Source organism: Cricetulus griseus, chromosome 2, assembly GCF_003668045.3.
Source record: "Cricetulus griseus strain 17A/GY chromosome 2, alternate assembly CriGri-PICRH-1.0, whole genome shotgun sequence".
NCBI lineage: Eukaryota > Metazoa > Chordata > Mammalia > Rodentia > Cricetidae > Cricetulus > Cricetulus griseus.
Window position 1 is genome coordinate 337,811,807 of NC_048595.1, and position 22,769 is coordinate 337,834,575.

At 38.0% G+C, this 22,769-nt stretch overlaps 1 protein-coding gene across 5 annotated transcripts in view; it reads right to left on the reverse strand.

Annotated features, from left to right (window-relative positions):
* The window catches only part of Ghr (growth hormone receptor), a 232,160-nt gene that overhangs the window by 127,826 nt on the left and 81,565 nt on the right, over positions 1-22,769 (reverse strand). For all 5 annotated transcript variants that reach the window (XM_035440588.1, XM_035440586.1, XM_027401385.2 and 2 more), the window contains one exon: positions 4,303-4,383. In XM_035440588.1, coding sequence (XP_035296479.1) covers positions 4,303-4,372 — 70 coding nt within the window. In that variant the 5' untranslated portion in view covers positions 4,373-4,383. The remainder of the gene's footprint in view (positions 1-4,302; positions 4,384-22,769) is intronic.

The window sequence follows — 22,769 nt, forward strand, 5'->3', positions numbered from 1 at the left end:
GTATGTCTTGGCAACTTCTAACGACCATGTGGAGCTTCAACTGTACTGGCATAGAGTTTGTTTAAAAAATAAAGTCCCCCCACTGTGCAATTATTTCCCGTTGAACAATAAGATGAGCAGTCTCTTCCACATAAGGATTGTGTCATTATGCATATGCTTAAAAAACAGGTTCAGAAATATAAAGAGAACATGACTTAGTGAATTCTCGTTCCTTTAGATTATGACAGATCATTCTAGTAAAGTATTTTCTCTTAAATGACATCGAAAGATGCAGTACCATTTGCAAAAGCTCTCTCCAGAGTGGGGAGATGTAAATATGTGAATAATGAACTTTGTTTATAGGCAAATAGGTATTTATTGTATACTTCTGTATATATATATATACATATAAATCTCCATATATTATTTATATCATACCTAAATAGTAATATGCAGTCTGTAACTATCAAGCATGCATAAATAATGTTCCATTGTGTGGTTAACACTTTTGTTTTGATTGATCTGCTTACATCTTTGAGAATGACTATCATTTGATGAATTTGGCACATGCATTTTCTTCTTTTCCATATATTGTCAGTTCTTCAAGGTCTGGCAAGTCCTGTTTGAGCCCATGAAGCCTTTTGCCATCTATAGACTGTATGTAATTTGACTGAAATCAACTATCTTAAGTCTACTTTCAAAAGAAACAAATATAAACAGAGTGCTCATGACCAGTGTACTTTGCCAAATGACTTCTCTCTTGTTTACAAAGGAAGTTTTCAGTAGATATTTGTTGATTTCTAAATGCATATAATAGAACTTCTCCTTGCCTTGCTCATGCACTGAATATTGTATAACTTGGTAATTGAATGTACTGTTTTTTGCATTTTTTGCTGCTAGTACGTAGAATGGTTAGGGACATATACAGAGCCTCATACTCCAATTCTCAGTATAATTACCTAATTTCTAAACTTACAATACTTCATGAGGACTTGCTATTCTTCATGGCCTTGACTTTAAGCTTTGAAAATAGAAAAAAGAGCTGAAGAGATATCTATGCACTGAACTTGGTGAATTAATGATTCTAAGTTTACTTTGAGTTATTTTGTTCAGAGAATCTTGATGATTTGTCTTCATTATGAAAGCTAGACATTGAAGTGACAGTCCCTTGATCATATCCAGAAAGTATCCTAACCAGGCTGAGCTTCTCTGCATGGTTACTTCTCCCCAAGGCTGCTGTGAAACCCAAGGGGGTGCTGGGCTCCTGACTGAGTGATATACAAAGATAGATGACATACTTTATAAGGGGCACTTCTTATATTCATCAGACCTTTATGGGCACTTCTCACCAGCAATATTTCAGGTAGAGCCAATGGATACAGCAACCTGGTAAAGCCTTCTAAAAATGAGACAACTTTGACTATCTTAATGATGAATAAGAAATTCTCCATGAGGGCAAATATCTTGCATTGAGAAGGAGATATAGAGCCTCATATTAAAGATGAGTGAGACAAAAAACCCCCACACTATTACAACATTTTAACCAATACAATGATGGCACTGTTCAATGTCTTGGTCCTATTAAGTTTTCCACAGGGCAATTAAATTTAATTAAAAAAATCCTCTCAGACCCAGGGTATTTCTAATTGTGTATTTGCCCAAACAAGTAAAACCCTGCTTAAAGACTCAAGAGTCAACATTCCCTTACCATACAGACCTGTCGTCTTCAATCTAGCTCCTGGTAAGATCTTTTTTTTTTCAAGCAATTTCTTCATGATATTTGACTCAATAGTGACACATATTGCACTGATCAAACTAAACTAAAGAATAAATTATAAAACCATGTTTTTATTTAATTCCTCATCTTTATTTTTAGTTTGCCTTACATTGAAAGAGGGACATTGAAAATAAAATATTTTGATCCAGAACTGGCAAAAAAAAGGAACACATGATCCATGAATGTCGTCGGAGATCATGACCCATGTTGTATCATTTGCTAAGTTTGGCTGAATCTATTAGGTAAGTTGAAGACACACACACACACACACACACACACACACACACACACACACACACACACCAGTGTGTATGAGCATGCTTGAACATGCTTGCCTATGCCCTCTTAATATACCTTTTTTTAAATCTCCAGGGCATTTTAAGAAAGTTTTCTAAAATACTCAAATTTTTAATTTGCTTAGCTTAACAAGAAAAGAGAAAAATGTTTCTCGGCTAAATTATTTCCTATATAGAAGGACTGGTAAAATACATGGCTTGTATTTACTATAAAATATTTTCTTACTGTTCTTTCTCCAAGCCAACAAGAAGCCAACACAAATTATTAAAAAGAAAATTACTAAGCTGTTTTTGGAACTAGCTGCTGAAATCCCCAGTTGGTGTAAGGGACTTTATTCTTATATTCACTGCAGCATTATTCACAATGGTCAAGACAGGAAACAGGACAGGTTAAGACTGAAGATCTTGCCACAGTATGAGTGGACCTAAAGGACATCAGTCTATGTAAAAATAGGTCAGCTCTAGAAAGAAGAACAAACACAACTGCATTAATGTACAATTTTAAAAAGCAAAACCAAATGTATACAGAGAACAGTGTTTACCAGATCCAGGTAGGGGAAAGGCATGACAGACTGTCATTCGTAGGGTACAAAGTGACAAATATGTAGTATTAACAAGTATAGTGATTTAATGGACACCAAGAGGACTATAGTTAAAGACAGAGTATTATCTTCAGGATTTCTGTTATACAAGTAGAAGATGACTTCTTTTGCCACAGAGAAAATGGGTAATTATGTACACACACACACACACACACACACACACACACACACACACACACACACCTTGAAACACTGTATACCATAAATATATACAATTTAATTCATTTGAAATAAGTCATTAACTTTTTGTGACCTCCCCTCTTTATGAAGTTGAAGGTTGTTCAAATATTTAAGCTTTTGAATAGGTCCTGGAAATTCTCTAGGTTGAAATATAATTTGAGCTCTAATGTCTTAGTCTGGGATGCCTTCTTCAGCCTTTTTAAAGATTCTTATGCTGTACTTTTCACTTCACAGACTTTAAAATTCCTCAAGCCTTGCCCCGTGGACTGAAAGTCACCTTAGTGAAGAAAGGAGAGATTAAACCACCATGACTTTGGCACAGCAGAGGATCTGCGCTGTAATTCTTTGGCTCAGAATCAGGGTCTAAAAGCAGCCATGAGAAAAGCTGTTGAAGCAGAGCCCAAAATTCTCCCCACATCTGCCTTGCATAATGTTGACATTATAACACCAGAGAGACCCCAAAATATTTCAAACAATTATGACTTCTTTTCTGTAAATATTTTGGAATCGCCTTAAGAAATAAAATAACACATTCTGTCCTTTACCCCTTCCAGGCTACCCTTGACACCATCAGCAGCTCACTACTGTGAGTTTATTTTTGGTCACAAGGTCAGCAGGATATCTTCAGGCGTTAAGTCGCCTGTTAAACCGTGTTTTCCAATATGAGCTGGGTGTTGAGTAAGGGAGTCAGCTACTCTTAGAGCAACAACAGAGCCTAGTGTCCCGGCATGGCAGAAACGTATTGTTCCTGCCCTCTGGTGAAACCCAGGCAAAGAAAACTGACAAGGGCTCAAGATATTCTTTGAAAAAATCCTTCATCTCTTAGTGAGGACATTTTCCCCGGGCACACCCCCACACCCACTTTAATTACCCTTCTTTGTTTCTGCTATGACATGTAAGTCTGAAAACATTGAGACTCCCAGGAGAACATAAGAGGGAAGGGGAAATACTGAGATAGTCAAGGCACAACTTCTGGGTGTCCCTGTCATCTAGCTCTGGTGTCTTCTTCCCTGTAACCCAGACAAATGGAAACCATGCAGAGAACAAGGGGACAAACTCAATGGAAACCTGCAATTGCCCCTCCCAGAGAATATGACTAAGAGGACTGCATTCCAAGTTCTGGAAATAGCCTATGTTATGCTTAGTTACAGGTGAGCTGAGTGATTAGTAGGTTATAATGCTTCAGTGTGATTTTAATATCTCCCCCAGAGACCTGGCTTGCCTTCATAATAAATGTCCCCTCACACTACATAACATTGATTTCCAATGTGAAAACACCAGATGCCAAAACTGAATACCATAGTCCTCCTTAAACATTCTCAGAGAAATCCTCCTGGCTTATGGCATTAAAGCTAAGACAAGTTTCCTGATTGCTGTTACTGAAAACTTCAGACAGTTTCATTTGGATTTAACACAGCCCAGCTTTGTTTCCTAATACCACAGGTGAGGAAAGGAAAGCAGGACTCACCCCCATTTCCAGAAAATGCGTCGATGGAGATCGCCAGTGCCAAGGTTAAGAACACCCGCCAGAGATCCATACCTGTGAGACCTGCAAACCAGAAAAAGCACGAGGTCAAGCAAAGCAGCAACAGGCCATGGTCATGATACAACATTCAAAGCCTGGTGAAGCTAGGAGTGTGCTAACAGGAGATGTATGGAAGGAATCTTAGCAAGTCTTGCATTGTCTCAGACAATGTCATACTTGTCATGAGGATGCACAGTGGGTTGGAATGAAGCCTATGTCCCATGAGCACTTGTCTCAGGCAAAAACATGGACTATACAGATTTTCAGGTCCTGGCCAACAGCCTCGGCAGCAAATGGCACCCACAAACTGATTCAATAACAGGGTTGGTGGAGTTCATTTTAATTTAATCTGGAAATAGAAAAAATTGTTCAGTGCAGTGTTTTGGGAAACATAAGCCATATAAGAAAAGAAAAAGATTAAAGCAATCCTTTACACTACTAACATTTCTTAAACCTGTTTCCCAAGGACCAAATGAGCTTAATTTGTACTGAAAACACTGTACTGACTGATGAGCCATCCCAGGTGGGGGTTGAGCTGGAAGGAAGCTGAAAGGTGAGAAGTATCTTTTAAACATCAAAAGAGGCCTGGTGGGTTTTGATCTTATGATGGTGGTGTGCTCAGAAACACACAGCAAAAGTGCACCAAGAGCATTTGGTCCTGGTCTTTATAGCCATTTAGAAGCTCATGTGTGACTGCACTTCAATCTCTCAGTCTAATGAGTCTGAGGGAGAGATCAATGTGTTCTGTCAACACATACCCTCTGGAAAAAGTAAACTATGGTGCTTATGTTCAGGATTCTCTAGAGACAAGTCTGGACTGGTTGGAAAGGAATTCAGTACCCTACTCTTTCTAGAATGATTGCTGCGTTTGACAACTAACACCAACTGTTTTAAAGTTTAGTCCCTGTATTTCATAAAACTGCCCTATTTACAAGTCACCAAGGCATACCTGGTCACCACTCCACCAGTTCTTCCAGGGCCTCTTTGCACCTCATTTTTATCACAGTGCAAACATCACACTACTGAAATAATTCTTCTTGCTTCCCTAATCATGCTGCAATGATGAGCAAGAATGTTTGCTTTCATGGGTCTATAGGTGTGGCTCGAAGGTAATAGCCAAGGAATCCTGAAGAGCTATAAAATGTCAAATGTTTTACATTTTCTTCTGTGTTCTCAAAGTATTTTTACTTAACAAAACACATCTCTATGCAAACTGAGTATTTCCTTGTGTCTGGATATATTTGCACACCTTCCTACAAGAAAGTGACCCTTCTGGCCAAACATTGCCCTTTGGAATCTTTGGTGGGACCCAATATGATAGCTAACTGGAAGATTTTGAGCAAGTGGGATGTTATTAGGACCCCCACATTTTCATTTTTCAGTGGATGGCTACAGGCTGATGGCTAAGCATTATGCACTTCGCAAATGTGAATCACTAGTACTCTGTCCTTACTTCTAGGGATACAGGCCATGTACAGTTAGTTTGGAGTCTCTAGCAGGAACGTATTTAGTTGCTAATCAAAGTAAAGTATATAATAGACTGAAAATGCCATCATGTGGAATTTTCTTTTACTCTCATTAACAAAAAGAAAGACAAAGAAAGAAAGAGAAAGAAAGACAGGCAAGAAGGAAGGAAGGAAGGAAGGATGGAAGGAAGGAAGGAAGGAAGGAAGGAAGGAAGAAAGAAAGAAAGAAAGAAAGAAAGAAAGAAAGAAAGAAAGAAAGAAAGAAAGACACTGAGTGTGGTGGTTTGGAAGAAAATGGCCCTCAAAGGGAGTGGCACTATTACGAAGTGGCATTATTAGTTGGTGAAGTAGGTGTGGTCTTTTTGGAGGACATGTGTCACACTGTGGGGGTGGGCTTTGCTCAAGCTTCACTCAGTGTGACACTCAGACCACTTCCTGTTACCTGAAAGATGTAGTACTCTCAGCTACTTCTCCATGTATTCCTGCACACCACTATGTCCCATCATGATGATAATGGACTGAACCTCTGAACTATAAGTGAGCCACCCCAATTAAATGTTTTTCTTATAAGAGTTGCAGTGGTCATGATGTCTCTCCACAGCAATAGTGGAGTCTAACTAAGACACTGAGGAAGCCAATTGTACTTTTTAGTAGTAGTAATTTGACCAGTCATCTCAGAACATATGGTTAGGGCAGAAGCTCCTGCTATATGCTTTCTTGATATCAGGCTGTAACAGTGAATTCTCAACTCCCAGGTTGTTTAAAGTATGTATATGAAATATTTGCATTTCTTAGAAGATACCACCCCTGCTTTACAGATCTTCAAGCATGCCAAAGCAACCAAGCAGGTACCAGAAACAAGTGGGGTTTAGATCAGAAAACTAGTAGGCAAACCTTCTCCAATCCTCAAACTTCTGTGCTTTCTTCATTTTTAGGTGCTAGCAACTGAACCCCAGAAGCATTTCCATAGAATAACATTCTGCCATAGTCCCCAATCTTTTCAAAGCTGCTTCATGTACATGAATTTTACTTCTCCCAGATAAGGAACTGGAGGTATTACAATGCTGTTATAAGGCAAGCATAGCTCCCAAACAAGCAAACCAGAATTCCCAAAACAAAATTAGCCAGGAGTGTATTTTCACACTTCCATCACAGAAACAGGCATATTTAAAGCTGTGATTCTCACCAGTGGGAGATCAGAACACTTCATTGCCACCTGGAATACACCATGGAAGGACTGGACTTGTTACACTCTAAGCACCAGAACCAGCAGGTCAAAGAAACATTCAGTAGGAGCTAACAGATTTACCTGCCTCTAGTCTCTCCTCTCCTTTCATTGATGTTTTAGCAGATAAGGGCTGGAGAACTTGTTGTTGGCTTTGAGAACTTGTCCCTGTCAGCTTTGCAGAATTCCAAGTGAAGTGGCACCTCCTGGGTGACAGGACTCTTCTATACTAAGCTCTAGCTGAGATCAAATGCCTTATCTGAGGTCTACATGAGTCTCTGTGGACTTGGGAGAGGGCAGAGTTCCATTGTCACACAGAGTTTGGAATTTTAATTTAATATACCCATACTATGCCACATACCAGAAAGAGACATTCACCTTCCTCAAGCCTTCTTTGCCAAAATGTCCAAACTTATAATGATCTATTAACCTCAAGATAAAAGAGTTCATCCAAAGTAATTCCTCTAAGAGGCACTTTTAAAGACAAGCATTTTTTTTCCCAGAGGAATATACCAAATTTAATTTTTCTATTTGTAGTATTTTCCTAAGGAAAAACTCCTTACTTAAATTTCTTGTGATATTTATTCATTCTTTGGCTACAGGCTCCTGGCAAAGCAAGAGGGAGACAATGGGCTTCTTTCCTTTCATAATGGAACTCACACCATTTCCACTCTCAATTCCTGAGGCGTTTTGCTTGCTTCCCTCTTTCCTCCAGGGAGAACCAGTTTAAAACTAGAATAATCTACCTGGTGTATTTTATTTACTGTCCAACAAAGAATGCTATCAAATTATACAGCCAGGCTTATGATATACTGATCACCATTCTGTGGCTACGAGATAGTAAACAGACACAAAAGAGATAGAAACTAGATACGACATTTCTCCCCAACGTGCTATAACCAACTCTAAGCAAAGGAGGTAATAGGCTACATTATTCTAAATTAAAGTGAGCAAGTATTTCTGGAATGATTAGTGGGTACTAGTATTGTACAAGGTATTATAGAGATTAATGCAAAAGTTATCCAATCCATGGTTTTTAACTATAAAACTAGGCAATAATTAAAACTGAGAAAAAATATGGAGCCTACCTAAAAATGGAAAGTAGGAAAAAGAAATCAGCTATTGAGTTAAGGGGCTTAAAATTGGAACTAAATGATAGATAAGATTTTATGTCTAAAGAAAATGGGACAAACTATGGTAAACTTGTTCAGACCAAAGCTCAATGCCAAAGATCTGGTATAGGGATGAATTCTGAGAGTGTTTAGTTAATATACTGAGACTAGTAAATAGACATCCTTCCCCAGATTTATAGGCAAAATTGGGTTAGCAAAGTAGGACAGGACTAAAGCAGAATTTTCAATTCTATAAATCAGTTTTGGTGTAGAAAACATGCGCAAAAATGAATTTTCCTTGAGATAAAGCGGCTTCTCATGCTTTCTTAATTTAATTACAATGAGGTATACTGAAAAGATCTGTTGGTAACTGGATACAGGAGAGACACATCTATGATAAATGACTTAGTGAACTCATGAATGAAAGGCAGTGCTACAGGCAGAAATCAGGATGTTGGAAATCTAAGTTGCTTAGAGAAAGAGAAGGCCACATGATTGTTTGGGCTACTTGCTGAATGATGCAGTCACACGAGTTCCAGAAATGTGAAAGTTGTCTAGTGTGAAGTTCAAGGTACAAGAGCAACGACCAAAGGGAAAGAAGCCATCAGTGAATGCCAGAATCCTATAGAGATGAGTACAAAATTTAACACTTAGGCTAGACTATTTTTGTGAAAATACCTATTTATTGTCGAAAGTAATATTAAAATGTGGATTAACAACATGGAAGAAAATCAGCAGTCTCAGCTTTTTATAATTTAGCACACACAAAATGAACCATTACCCTTAAACCAGCTCTAACTTTTGTAAAGTACTTTTTTTTAAGAAATTGGACAATGACCTCCTTAAAGTGTGATGCCAGCATATGAATATATGGGAAGAGTTGAGGATAGAATTGGGGCTGGAGTCCTGTAGAGCAAGTAAGGAGAAACACCGTGATGACATCTGGATTAATCAGAAATAGTTGAGTTCCCTCAAACTCTCATTTTGCTAATTTTGCTTTTTTGATAATGAAAAAAGAACTGATTTTAAAAGTCAAGAAGAAATAGAATTGTTTATGTTGCACAGCAAAGACTTCAGGAGATAGATAACCTAATAAATATGTGGTGCCTTCCCAGTGTTGGTGTGTATTACTAAAGATATGTTGCAAAATGAATTATCTCAGTGCAGAAAAACGCAAAGCCTTATCCAAAATGATACCTCAAATCACCTCTTCTAATTAACACCAAACATTTATTTGAATAGTTTGCATTCGGAGTTCCTGTTAGGACTTTTCTATGGTGGGGATAATTTAAAAGTGGTCAGAAGTAAATACTTTAAGTCAATTTATTTCCCTCCCATTAGTGAGTGAGGAAAAGTTTAGAATTTTTTTCAATTAGAAAAATAGTACGTGTGTGCATGTGCGCGAATGAGCATGTGCATTGTACACATATACAAGCCATAGCACATATCTGGAGGTCAGAGGACAGCTGTGTGAAGTCAGTTCTCTCTTTCCTTAGGTGTATTCTGGGGACCTAAGGCAAGTGCTGTGTTCACTGAGCCATCTCCCAGCCCCAGGCATATTTTTTAAAAAATTACAATGATGTTGTTCAACATTGGGGACATATTCTGAGAAAAATGTTGTTAGGTGCCTTTGTCATTTGAAAACTGTTGAGTTACTTAGACTAATATAGATGGTGTATAGCCCACTGTATATCATGGTACAGGATCTCTCTCTCTCTCTCTCTCTCTCTCTCTCTCTCTCTCTCTCTCTCTCTCTGTGTGTGTGTGTGTGTGTGTGTGGAACACACACACACACACACAGAGAGAGAGAGAGAGAGAGAGAGAGAGAGAGAGAGAGAGAGACAGAGAGAGACAGAGAGAGACAGAGAGAGAGAGAGAATTGTAATATAGTCTAGGTCATGGTGAAGAAGCATCAGGAGATTAAAATAAGTGAGAGAGATAATAATATAATCAAAATGAAGTGAAAATTGTTCCTTTTGTTTTCACAAGTAGGCATACACCCTAAACCAGTGGTAGAAAATATAGAGCTAAAGCAATACATGAACTTGTGACATAATTAGTTATCACCATCACTATCAAGTATTATTTATGTACTGCAGTTATCTTTATGTGACTGGCAATACAGGAGGCATATCTAACCCTAACCCTAACTCCTAATCCTAACCCTAGCCCCTAGTCCTAACCCTAATCACCACCAAAATATGAGCTATGTAGTTCACTATGTTATGAAGTCAACTGGAGAAAGGAATGTCTCGTCTTCATTACAATGGTATGAGAACACTCTTAGGTATGGATCCTGATGTAGTCTGAGATGTGGCTACATAGAACAAAGCTGTAATTTCATTAAGATTGCTCCATTCTCTGGAATCCAGGTGGGATTCCAGGATTGGAACATTAGTTATGATACTGTGAGGCATAAGTAAAAAAGGCTGTGGGATAGTGGCCTGTACATAGTAGAGCTCATTTCTACCTAACAAATAAGCTTTTGTGGTTGTGTCCAAGCTGACCAGCTTAAGTTACCAGTCATAAGTGGCTACCAAGCATTTGAAACATGGCTAATGTGACTTCGGAATAAAATAATTTTATACTTCATTTTATCATAAGTGATTGCTTTAATTAAGAAATGTATTTGGAAAAGATTGGAAGGTGAATATCCTTTTCCAGTTGCACATTTTATGATCTAAATTAAGATACATTATTTTTGATAAAAATTTAGCAGCTAAGTTGAAATGTGTTGTAAAGTATAAACTAAATACAGATTTTGAAAAACTGGTACAAAATGGATACAGGCTATCTTACTATTTATACTGACTAAATATTTAATTCATAATTTAAATCATTGAGTTAGCTAAAATATGTTACTATAACTAACATTCATTTCTTATTTTCAAATGTGATTAGCTGAAAATTTAAAATATGTGATGTGCAATAGGTTCCTATTTGGCAACACCTTTAACACATTTTATGGTTTATATATTTATACTTACATTAAAACATTAAGCTCATTTATGATCACATTACACTAACAGCACATATTTTGTAACACAACAATAAGCAATTTAAAAACTTCTTTAGTAATATAAGAATTCTGAACATGTGTACAGAGGTCCTCCCAAATGTAGAACAATGGGGACTCAAGATTCTCCAGTCTTTGGAGCTTCCTTATGATGACATTTGTCCAAGGTTTTGCAGGGCCCTGGTCCTTAGAGGGAGTGTTAACTTTTATTTCCATAAGTGTGACTATCCACAGTGTGTCTGCCTTTGAGTCACAGGCCATTGCTGTGAGGTGGCAAGTGCCTCATTACAGTCTCTTTGGAATTACAGAAAGACCATGATGTACTTTTGACAACCCCTGTGGTGTAAATACTCCTGCCAAAGCTGATTTTAGGTTACCAATATGAAGCCAGTAAAGCTGGATCCAGCCCATCACTGGCAGGGAAAGTGACTGTGGCTGGCTAGCTCTATGTGAAGTATCAGGTATAAAGATTAAGGAATCTGCTGACTTGAACACAAAATGTAAGAGGGCCTCAGAGTGAACTCTGGACATTTGATTTCATCTAATGACTCTGATCCTCTGTCAGCAGATCCTATTTAGTTAAAAACCACTCTGAGATACATACCCAGGTCTATGGACATTATCACAGCCATCTCACCTTGAACCTATTTACAGAGTGTCTGAGCTAAGTAGTTAGGTGAAGGTGCTCTCCAGGCAGAGAAAGCTAGGTTCATATCCAGGTTTTACTCATCTTTATTTAGTATGACTTTTTCATTAAAAAAAACAAAACCCTCAGAATTAGATGAAATGACTTATTCAAATCATTTTTTCATTCTTCAATAAATATATAATTATTCGAGTTCTGAGAATAGTGCCACATTTTTTCCATGGAATAGACTGAGAGCAAGGCCTTAAATCATATACTATATGAAACTGAAAACTATATGGGTGGTAAAGCAATTGGTTCACATCACATGAAGGTGCAGAGAAGGGAAAAGCCCACACTTACGTAACGTGTTTCCTGGGACTAGGCAGGAGTGTTCTCTGTTTGTGTTTATGTGTGTAGGGAATTTAACACTCTTACACAGTGGGCCAGTTTTGTGGGAACTAGGTGTTTGATTTATTATTCTAATAAATTTTCTAATGTTATAGGGCTCAGATCATTTGTTTTGTTAAGTATAGATTTTTAGAGCTGATTGAGTAGATAAAAATCTAACAATATGAGTGTTGGCTTGTGCTAGAGACCATTCCTAGGAGAACACAGAGGAGGTGGGGCCTCCTTTTCCTTTATGGACTTAAAGCAGAAAGAGTATTTTGGCAGCTAGGTATTTGGAGCTCTTCCTACAGGGGTGTCCTCTATGGCTATCCTCTTTGGGGTGGGGGTTTCTATACTGCATACTGTCCGGGACATTCTACTTAAAGTAAGCAGGGTACACTGAGCTTCCCAGCAACTTCCCATAAGGGGTCCTCTTCTGGACTCTATAGTCTGGAGCAATGGGTCACATCCCCTGTTGGGGTGAGGGAGTGGAATGATCCTCATGGGGCTTCCATATCAGATATTCTTCATATCAGATATTTATACTACAATTCATAACAGTAGCAAAATTATAGTTGCTAAATAGCAACAAAATAATTTTATGGTTGCAGGTCACCACAACATGAGAAACTGCATTAAAGAGTCACAACAATAAAAATGTTGAGAACTGTTGGTCTAGAGGGTCATCAGCTCACTCAGCCAATTTACTTGGTACATTCATGGATTCACAATGCAGGCATGATTCCATGAAGAAAAAAAAAATCAATTCTGCCATGCTGACTTGAAAAGAATGCCCCTACTATGTACCATTTCCTTGATCAAGTCATTTTTTTTTTACCAAATCATAATTTGAAAAAAGAAATCCTTTATTAGTTTACTGGTTTCTCTTTTTTTCCCACAAGTAACCCCTTTAAAATTCTGAGCTATAATTTTTTTTAGGTTAATATAATTTCTCCTTTCCCTTTCCTACCCCAAACCCTCCCATATACCTACCCCTCCTTGCTCTCTTTCAAATTCATGACATCTTTTGTTCATTAATTATTATTACATGCATCCATGCATATGTATATGCATTTACATTCTTAAATATAACCTGCTCAGTCTGTACAATGTTACTTGTGTGTATTTTTGGGGGTTGACCATTGGTTTGGGATAACCAGTTGGTATGCTCTTCCCTGAAGAAGACTATTTCCCCAACTCTCCCCAGTCCTTAGCTGCTTTTAGTTCTTTGTCTAGGGTTGATTATTATTAATGACACTATTAGAACATATAGAACATGGAGAATATTATTTAAATAACTTTAAAGATGCTGAATTTTCTTTCGGCTCTAAGACAGAAACACTTTTCATTTCCACTAAGGGAAACAGAGGTTAATAGACTTTGGGAGGCAGTTTCTCACTGAATGAAGTCTCCAAACAAGCATTCCCTGTCCTGATAAGACATCTATCCAACAGGGAGCGATTTAACAAGTCAGACTGTCCCAAGTGCTTTTAAATCTTCAAGGAATGCACTCGACTCCACCTCTTTTGGCACAATACCAGGTATGTCAGTTTCTCAGTTTCTCCAAAACAGAATTACTTTGGTAACATTTAAAATTAAATTTCTTGTTTTGCTCAGCTTTACTGGATAGAGTTGTCTTTTCTGGTAAACTAACTGGGAGTAAACAAATTAAGAGTGAGGCAATGAGATCTTCTAGAAAGCGTTGTTAGAGGAATCAGCAATGTCATGCATGCTGCAGTACCAGCACACTAATGCTTAAAGTGGTGACTTGGGTGGTCACTCAAAAGGGAACCTTGATTGCCTTTCCTGAGTACCAGTCCATGATTTTGTGACAAGCCAAGTGTAATCATTGCAATTTATCAAGGGCCACCCATGTCCTGACATTACTGGGCTCTTTCGTCTTTCTGTTCTTTCTTTCATCATCAAAGGAAGGACAGTAGCTGACTATCACTCACTCTTTTATCCACAACAACTTGTATTAGAATTTGCTTATTAAAAAAGAACACCAGGAACCTTATTATTTCCTTCAGTTTTCACACAGTGTAAACCTCATATAACAAGTCAGAAAACAGAGGTTTAGAGGAATGTGAAAACTAAGTGAATCTCCCAGACTCACAAAGATAGGTTTTTATTTGTTTGTTTGTTTGTTTTCTGGGCAAGATCCAGAGCTGCTCCCAGTATCTCTAAAGCCTGCTTTTGTATTGTCTACTTCTCAGTCAGTAAACTATACAGACTACAAACACGATTGTGGGGCCAGAGAATAAGGGCAAAACTAGAAAGAACAAGAACAGAAAAGTAAATTTGAGATTGGAATTACACAGAGAGGCAGATATCCTAATATTCCTATGCACAGCACTGTCAAGGATAGTGATAGCATGAATGCTGACACATTAATTTTGGCATTAATTCATGAATGCCCATGTAGTCATTTACTCAAGTGGTGTACTGATCAAGGAACATATCAGTCATCTCTTTGCCTTAGAGCCTCCAAGAACACCTGGTCTACCTTTGAGCACATTGCTTTAGGGCAATGTTGTATGCTAACTTGATGACATAGGGTTGTCACACTGCCTCCTCTAAGTCTATACATAAAAATAGAAAGAAAATACTTTGACCAGACTGACTCGATGCCAGAGAGATAGAAAACACAGGCAGACCAATGTCATGTCTCATCACTAAGAAGTTTGCCACATGCTAGTAATGTTGCTCTTTAGGATCACAAGCTCTTGAACTTGGACCATTTATTGTTAATGGCTGCCCTAACAACTGTGCTTTGGAACAGTTTATTACAATGATTCTCAACTTGTAGGTCTCGACCGCTTTGGGGGTTGCATATCAGATATTCACATATCAGATATTTATATTATGATTCATAACAGTAGCAAAATTACGGTTAGGAAGTAGGAATGAAATAATTTTATGGTTGGGTCAGCACAACATGAGGAACTGTATTAAAGGGTCATAACATTAAGAAATATGAGAACCACTGGTTGAAAAGAAATGCAAGTCACATGTATCATTTTAAACTTTCTTGTAGTCACACTCAAAAAGAAAACTGGATAATATTAATATTAACAAGATACATTTTCAATAAAATCAATGTAGTCTATTTAATTCACATGTAAAAACATCACACAGCTAGATTAAGGTGGTCACTCAAACCCTTGTCCAGTCCTAATCTCTTTGAATCTCATAGTGACCACTCAGAACAAAAGGAGCTTTGCTTAGGATTTTACATTTTCACTACTGATTATGTTCCTGATTGCTTACTATCTCAAAATTAAAGAAAAAAGAAAAGAACTGATGGAGTTGAAACTAAAACAAACAACAAAAAGTAGCTTTATGTCTTCTTTTATGACTCCTGTGTCCTCTTGGCTGCTGTCTGTCCTTCCTCATCACCTTATCCTCATCAGCCTCTCTTGGTCTCTTGTCTATATTTTATGCTATAACCACAAGGCTGTTTGCACAAATATATGTATACATGGTAGGTTTGGGTCTGCATATGAGGAAGAATATGTGGGTTCCTCTTTTTCTGAGTTTGGTTCACCTCACTTAAAATTATACTTTCCAAGTCCATAGACTTTCCTGTAGATTTTCACAATTTCATTTTTTCCTCACGGGTGAATGAGAATTCATTTTGTATATGTGTCACATTTTTATTGGTCATCTAACATTGCTAGAGATCTAAGTTGGTTCCATTTCCTTGCTAGCATAGACAGAACAGTAATAAACATGGATATGCAAATAACTATGGAGGATGTGCAGTCCTCTGAATTTTTGCCCAGGAGTTGAATGGCTAAAGCGTATGGTAGTTCTCTCTCTCCCCCTTAACTTTTTCCTTCTTTCTTCTTTCTGTTTTAGTTTTTAGAGATAAGGTTTCATGTAGCCCAGCCTGTCCTAGGGCTTGCTACATAGCCAGACAAAGCTGTCCTAGAACTTGAGTCTCTTGCCACTATGCTCATAAGTGGACTTTTCATTAATCTTCTGTGTAAAATGGTGGAAATAGTAAATGCAAAATTAGGAACCAAAATTGCTATTCTATGAAATGGCAAGATAAAGAAATAACACAGGAAGAGATGAAATCACTTCCTTGGCAGGCAAGAGATGGTGTGCCAGGAGTGGGGCTTATGAGGGGGCAGTGCTTGTGTCTGGGCTGTGCACAGGTGAAACAGCTAGTAGAATCCAGGGGACTCTAGACATCTGACCTCCACTGACCGTGTATGCAGCAGGCTTCAAGTCAGGCAGTGTTTCAAAATGTCACTGATGAACTGAGCAGGCTAAATGCTGATGAGATCCTTTCAAGATCTCCTAAATATTCCATCAAATGTTGACTGATTTAGGTATTGCTGGTGTCAAGGGACTTTGCAGGTGTAACTAAGATGACTAATCAACGGATTTGAAAATAAGGAGATTAACCTGTAACAGGAGCCTATAAAAGCAGAAGAGGAAGTTAGTCACTGTAATGAGGGGGCAACCAGAGGAATTAGGAATTTGAGAGGGACTTTATCTGCCTTAGTTGGAGGAAGAGTTTGAGGTGCAGTCCTCAGATACTGGCAGCACAAATTGGCTTCTGGGTGTCTACCAGCAAGCAAACCGAAACACACTCTGACAGGAGCAAGGACCTGAAACCAGCCTCAATTCCAGTGAGCCTGGAAGGAGCTTTCAGAGGATAGCCCTGTCCTTAGGATACTTTCATTCCATCCCTCCCTGTTAACTCTAAGCAGAGAACCCACAGTATACCCAAACATCTACATAATTGTGAAGTATTAGGTGGGTATTTTAATCCACTATCCTTAAGGTAATTTGTTACAGAAGCATTTGGAAATGAAGGCAGGCCCTAAAAGTCCAGAATTGAGCCCTAGACTGACTTCCTCAGTTAGGAAGACAATAAATGATTCAATTTTGTCTGTATATAGAAATTTGGGTCTCACAGGGACTTTGGCAATAATATGTACTGATAATTGTTATGATATGCAGCAAACAAATTAGATGGGAAATAATTTATAGTATTGTCTCCTACAATTTCCTGGGATAGGAAGATTTTGACCTGAAAAGTAGAATAACCCAATGCAGACAGCTGCAATGTTCTCTCATACCTTAAGGTCATTAATTTTCCTATATTTCAACTCTACAATCACCAAGTCATCTTCTGATTCTCATCTTATTTTCTGAGTTCACTTTAAAAACAAAAAGAAAAAACTAACCCAGTAGTCAACTGAGATAGGATTTGTTCATAGCACAGTGAGGAATGAGAAACAACAAGGTTTTATTCAGAAGTGTCTGTCTTTTCTCTTGACTTTGGCTCCTGTAAATCAGGCCCAAGGGTCTGACTGCCTCTGGGCCACCTAGCAGAATTTATTTTTTGAACACATAAATCTGCATGAGATTATGAAAGAGAAAACATGTTGTCTTCATGAGTTTGTTGGCCTTGCCTTTTTATTTTCATTCAAGGCCAAACTTGGGAATCAAAATCAAGGATGAAATCTACCACTGACTGGGGCATGGGTAAGATAAGCACACTGAGTCTATAGTGATGATCAGTCTGTCTTGGTGGCACATGGTGCAACTCTTAGCTCATGGGGGCTTGTTTTCATCCTCCTGAATTAAACATTTAATTTTAAGGAGATTTATGTTTACTTTCTGAGGAGCCCACCACAGTGCTTCTCAGGAAATTAGAATTAAATGACTTTGCTGTGTTTCTTTGAATCACATGGATGATGGCAGAAAACTGGAAGCAACAGGTGGAACCACACGTGACCCACCACTATTCACACACTGTCTATTCACCGGGAAGTCCAAGGGACAGATACTCAAAATGCCACTGAGTGAAATTTGTAATTCTGCAACTTGCCTAACAGAAAATAAATCATTCCTCTTCCTTTCAAATTAAAGTGATCTGAATGGAATTTTTACATTCCAGTCACTTCTAATGACCTTCCTGGTGAAAACATTACATTTAAGTGAAGAAGCGATTGATCCTACTGTTCTGGATGGCAGAAGTGGTACAAAATTAACAATCATGTCTGCATGCCAGAACAATTTTTTAAACCAAATCCTTTTCTTCATCACAATTGTGGGCAAAGTTTGACAAATGTTGGCAATTAGAAATTCTGTCTCCTTTTGAAGTTCTCAGACAAATTTCCACATGTGGTACTGGGTTTATATAGTAAGGATTATAATGAAGTAAGTGAATGATTTGAAAACTTATAACATAGCCAAATATGTCTTGCCTCTGAATTTTCATTAAGTTTCTAAAGGCAAAAAAAAAAAAAAAGAGAAGCAACTCTATAAGAAATCTTTGGAAAGCTATTCAAACAACAGGATTCCCTAACCCTGAAGAACCAAAGGGAGACATTTCAGACACTGGCAAATAGTATAACTGGACAATTGTAGACATTTAAAATAACTCCTACCTGAACTGGAGTTGTCTCCTGAATATCTTCAGTAATATAAGTTCTCTGACCTGTAAATAAGAATGTCCAATGCAGACACAGGTGCGTCTCTAGTGCCTTATGGTCATTCTGTTCTCTCTATTTCAGCTGAGTCCTAGAGTCAACCCCTGATTCTTATCTTATTTGCTTAGTTAATTTAAAAACGAAACAAAACTAACACCTGGCCCAAATCCTTATCTAATGGACAAGTAGATTCTACTTAGTAAGTTCAGGGTTCACCAGCTACCTGAGCTGGATGCTCCTTTCTCTGTTTATTCTCACATTAAGTAAGCACTGTGAAAGGTGATTTTTATCTCTGGCTTGTCTCTGGAATACAGTGCTTTCTCCTGCCCACCCCCCCCCAAGCCCACTACCTCATCTCTTCACTGGATTGTCAACAACTTCCCTCATGGTCTGTCTTCTTTTGCTCTCCAGGTCGCTGTTACCCTTCAAAATCACATTCAAATTCCAATCTTCTTATTGGGTTGACTATACCACACCCATGAGTTAATCAATCACTCCTTTATACCTATGCCAATTTTTTTTGTTTGTTTTGGTTTTTTAGAGACAGGGTTTCTCTGTAGCTTTGGAGGCTGTCCTGGAACTTGCCCAGTAGACCAGGCTGGCCTCAAACTCAGAGATAGGCGTGTTCCATCACCACCTGGCTGCCTATACCAAATTTCAACCTCTATTATATGCCACAAATCAAAGTCCCAAGACAATGGACTCATGTGGAATTGATGAGGTCAGCTCTCCCATTGGTACCTTATCCTCAGTCCCCTCAGAATACAAGTCCAATCTCTACTCTGCTTCTACAGGAGAGGTAAACAGAAAAAAATATCAAGAGACTAAAAAGTAAAGAATTGATGAGATTGTATAAATGGCTTTCTACTTCTTTTTCATCAGGAGCATGAATAATGCAATTTTCCATTGAAAATCATTACCCATACCACTAAATTAGATAACTTAAGATGTAACATGTTTGATGATAAAAAGCTTTGCTAATTTCTGCCAATCATAGTGTCTTAGAGGTCAAGGTAAGTCATAAGGAGGCCCAGGAAAACTACTGGGGAGGCAGAATCAAGTACAGTATCTAGATGAGGGATGGAATACCAAGTAGCACTTTGGGTTAGCAGTCTCAGTCTACAGATGTGTCAAGTGAAGCACAGAGTGGTGGAATAGATATAGCAGACTCTGCAGGTGGCTACAACTTGGTTAGGTGAGCACCTGGTCACTTATTCTCAGTATGATGGCCTGCTTCAGTGTCTATGCTACTTTTAGCCTGCCACTTCGATTGTTTTTGAGACGCATTTCAGGGGACAATCAGACACACTCATTCCCATGCTCATATTTACCAATTCTCATCTTCTGACGGTATGGTTAGGCATTAGGTATAAACAAACCATAACAAGAAGGGACATATCGTGACTCCCATCTGTCTTGCCTCAACTGACTTGCTATGTATATACCACCTCTCAGAGGGGATGGAGCTTTACTTGTCATTTTCTTCAAAGTAGGGCAAAGGTGTAGACAAATCTAAGACAAGTATATGCTTCCAACCAATTACATTTAGATGAAGTAATATTAGAACCTTGGGGGGAAAGTCTCTTCTTCATATAGAAAAGACAATTCTTTTCTCTCACATCAGGTTTGTAGCCTCTTTCAAGCCCTATGGCATAAATAATAAACTAAGAGAAGTTTATCCAGCTCTGTGTGATTTCATCTGGCCTCTTTTTACCACTCCATTCCCTTCCTTTACCATTTTTCCAAACTTCCTCATTTTTCTGTCCATAAAGTCATCTGTATGTCTGGGTCCTTTGTCTCCTTCCTATTCCAACTTCATCAACCTTTGTTATTCCTTCCCCTGAAACTTAGCTCAAGGTCTTTTTAATTCGAAGCCTCTTATGAGCAATACCTAACGCTGATCATGTAAAGCTGGGTGACATGTCTTCTCTCCTTCCACAGAAGCCTGACAAACCTCTCCTGTTCAGTGAGTGATTTTCTCTTCTCATTTTAGAGGATCCTCTTGGGGTCTCTACTCGTTAGCACAGTACATAGCAACCCAGTTTTAAATGAGCTATTGCCAGAGTGGACAGAGACCACAGGATATCATTTTCAAAGGTATTTGGAGGCTTGGAACATGTTCTTCTTTTGAAAGTTTACTTGCTTGCCTCAGAGACAGACAAGAAGATGATGTTTTCTATCTCAGGAGGCAAATAATAATGATTATGATCAACCAGACAGGAAGAAACCTCAGGCATCAGATTTGATCACCAAAGATCTATGGCTAGAACCATAGGACAAGGTCTTGGTTTTCTTTTTCTTCCAAATGACCATCCGTTAGACTTCAGAGAAAGATAATGCAAATTAATCATGCAAGATCTTTAGGATATTTCTGTCGATGTAAATTAAATGCAAAAATGGAAAACAGAGCAGAATTAAGACCTTGAAGTATTTCCAAATGCAAATGGATTAATGTTCAGGAAACTAGCCCTGCCTTCAGTTAATAGACTTTAGAAGCCCAAATTAGATTTCAGTGATGAAAAGAGCAATCAAAGACTTTGCCAGTACTTGCCAGCACTTGGAAAAGAATTACTTGGAGACAGATCTAACAAGGATACAGAAAAATCTAGGTAAAAGAGGAATCAGTAAAGTGAAACAACAAAAAAATAAGTTCAAGCTTAGCCAGGTCAGAAATTTATTTTTAAAAATGCAAAAGCAAGTAGGGTGAATGAAAGAGATCTGACTTGACCTCTTTTAATTTTAATCAAAGTTAGCCATGCAGGAATATGAACCAATAGTCCTGTAGATAATTTCGAAAAATGACTGGATATTTTTATAATTTCTTTCAGAATTCATATCAAGAATCTTTCCAACGTTCTTCTCCATTCATTTACCTTTCTGAAAGGAGATCTCAAAGATTTAGTTAAAATCTGCTAGAGAAGCTAGGGTTGAAGGTAGAATTTCACAGAAGTTTGTTGGTCCTTGCTTGGTGTGTCTTGGTTAAGAGCTTCTAGGAGTTGTTGCTTGGGTATATAAATCTCTGAAAAATCTCTATGAATTAATAATCCTCTATCTTGTGGTATCTCCCATTCTCTTGGTCACATCTGGTACCAGATGATTGCTTCATCTAATGTAGCTGTTGACCTATGCCCAAAACATTTTTAGGTGCTTCCAGCTGAAGTGAAGGTCAACCTGTGCTGGAGTTTAGCTGAGGCCACAAGATTGTTTAAGAAAAGTTGAATGTTAGAACTCAAGGCAGACCATGCTTTTCATCTAGAGAGATTGAATACAATAATTGGGTAATTTTAATCTGGTCATCCAACTATTCATTGTAACAGTGTCTGTAACTAGAACACCTTTAGTGTGTCCTATGTATTGTTTTCTTTCTTCATCACAACCCACCAATATTCCTGACCATCAAAGAATATTTAATTGAAAGGGAGCATGCACTTAAATATGTTTTTGTTCTTTTTTGAGGAATTTTTCCAAGAAAGGATTTGTTATGGAGCCCAGGATGGCCTTGAACTCTTGATCCTTTTGCTTCAGCCTTTAGTTTCTGGATGTTGTGATTACAGATGTCCACATCTATGCTTTGTTTGTTGGATGGTTTTTAATTACCTTATGATTGAACTCAGATGAAAAAGGTCACGAATTACCAAATTTTTAGTGACTTAAATATGTGAACAATACAAACTACAAAAGGATGACTTTCCAGATCTGGGAGTGTGCCATACTTCTTGTTACTATTCATGTAGTTGGAACAGTTATGGTTCCCGATAATTATGGGCTGAATAATTCCACACACAAGACAGTGAAAGGAATAATCCATTGTGTGAGCAACAATGCTATCCACACTACTACCACAAGACTTTTGTGATCCATGATCGTTGACAGAATTAGTGTGCTGGTTATTAGATCTGTTCCTGTAGCTACCTTTTTGAAGTATTTATGAAATGAACTATTTTGTGACATATGATATATCCAAACACCTTTAGGATAAGAAACCCTAGACAAAGTATTCATTTGGGTAATTAACAATGACTAGCATTGAGAATTTCAGTGATTTTTCTGTCACTAATTTGCTTTGACATTATGTGTTGGACACAGAAACAGTAGATGCCCCTAAGGCACATTTGTAAAAC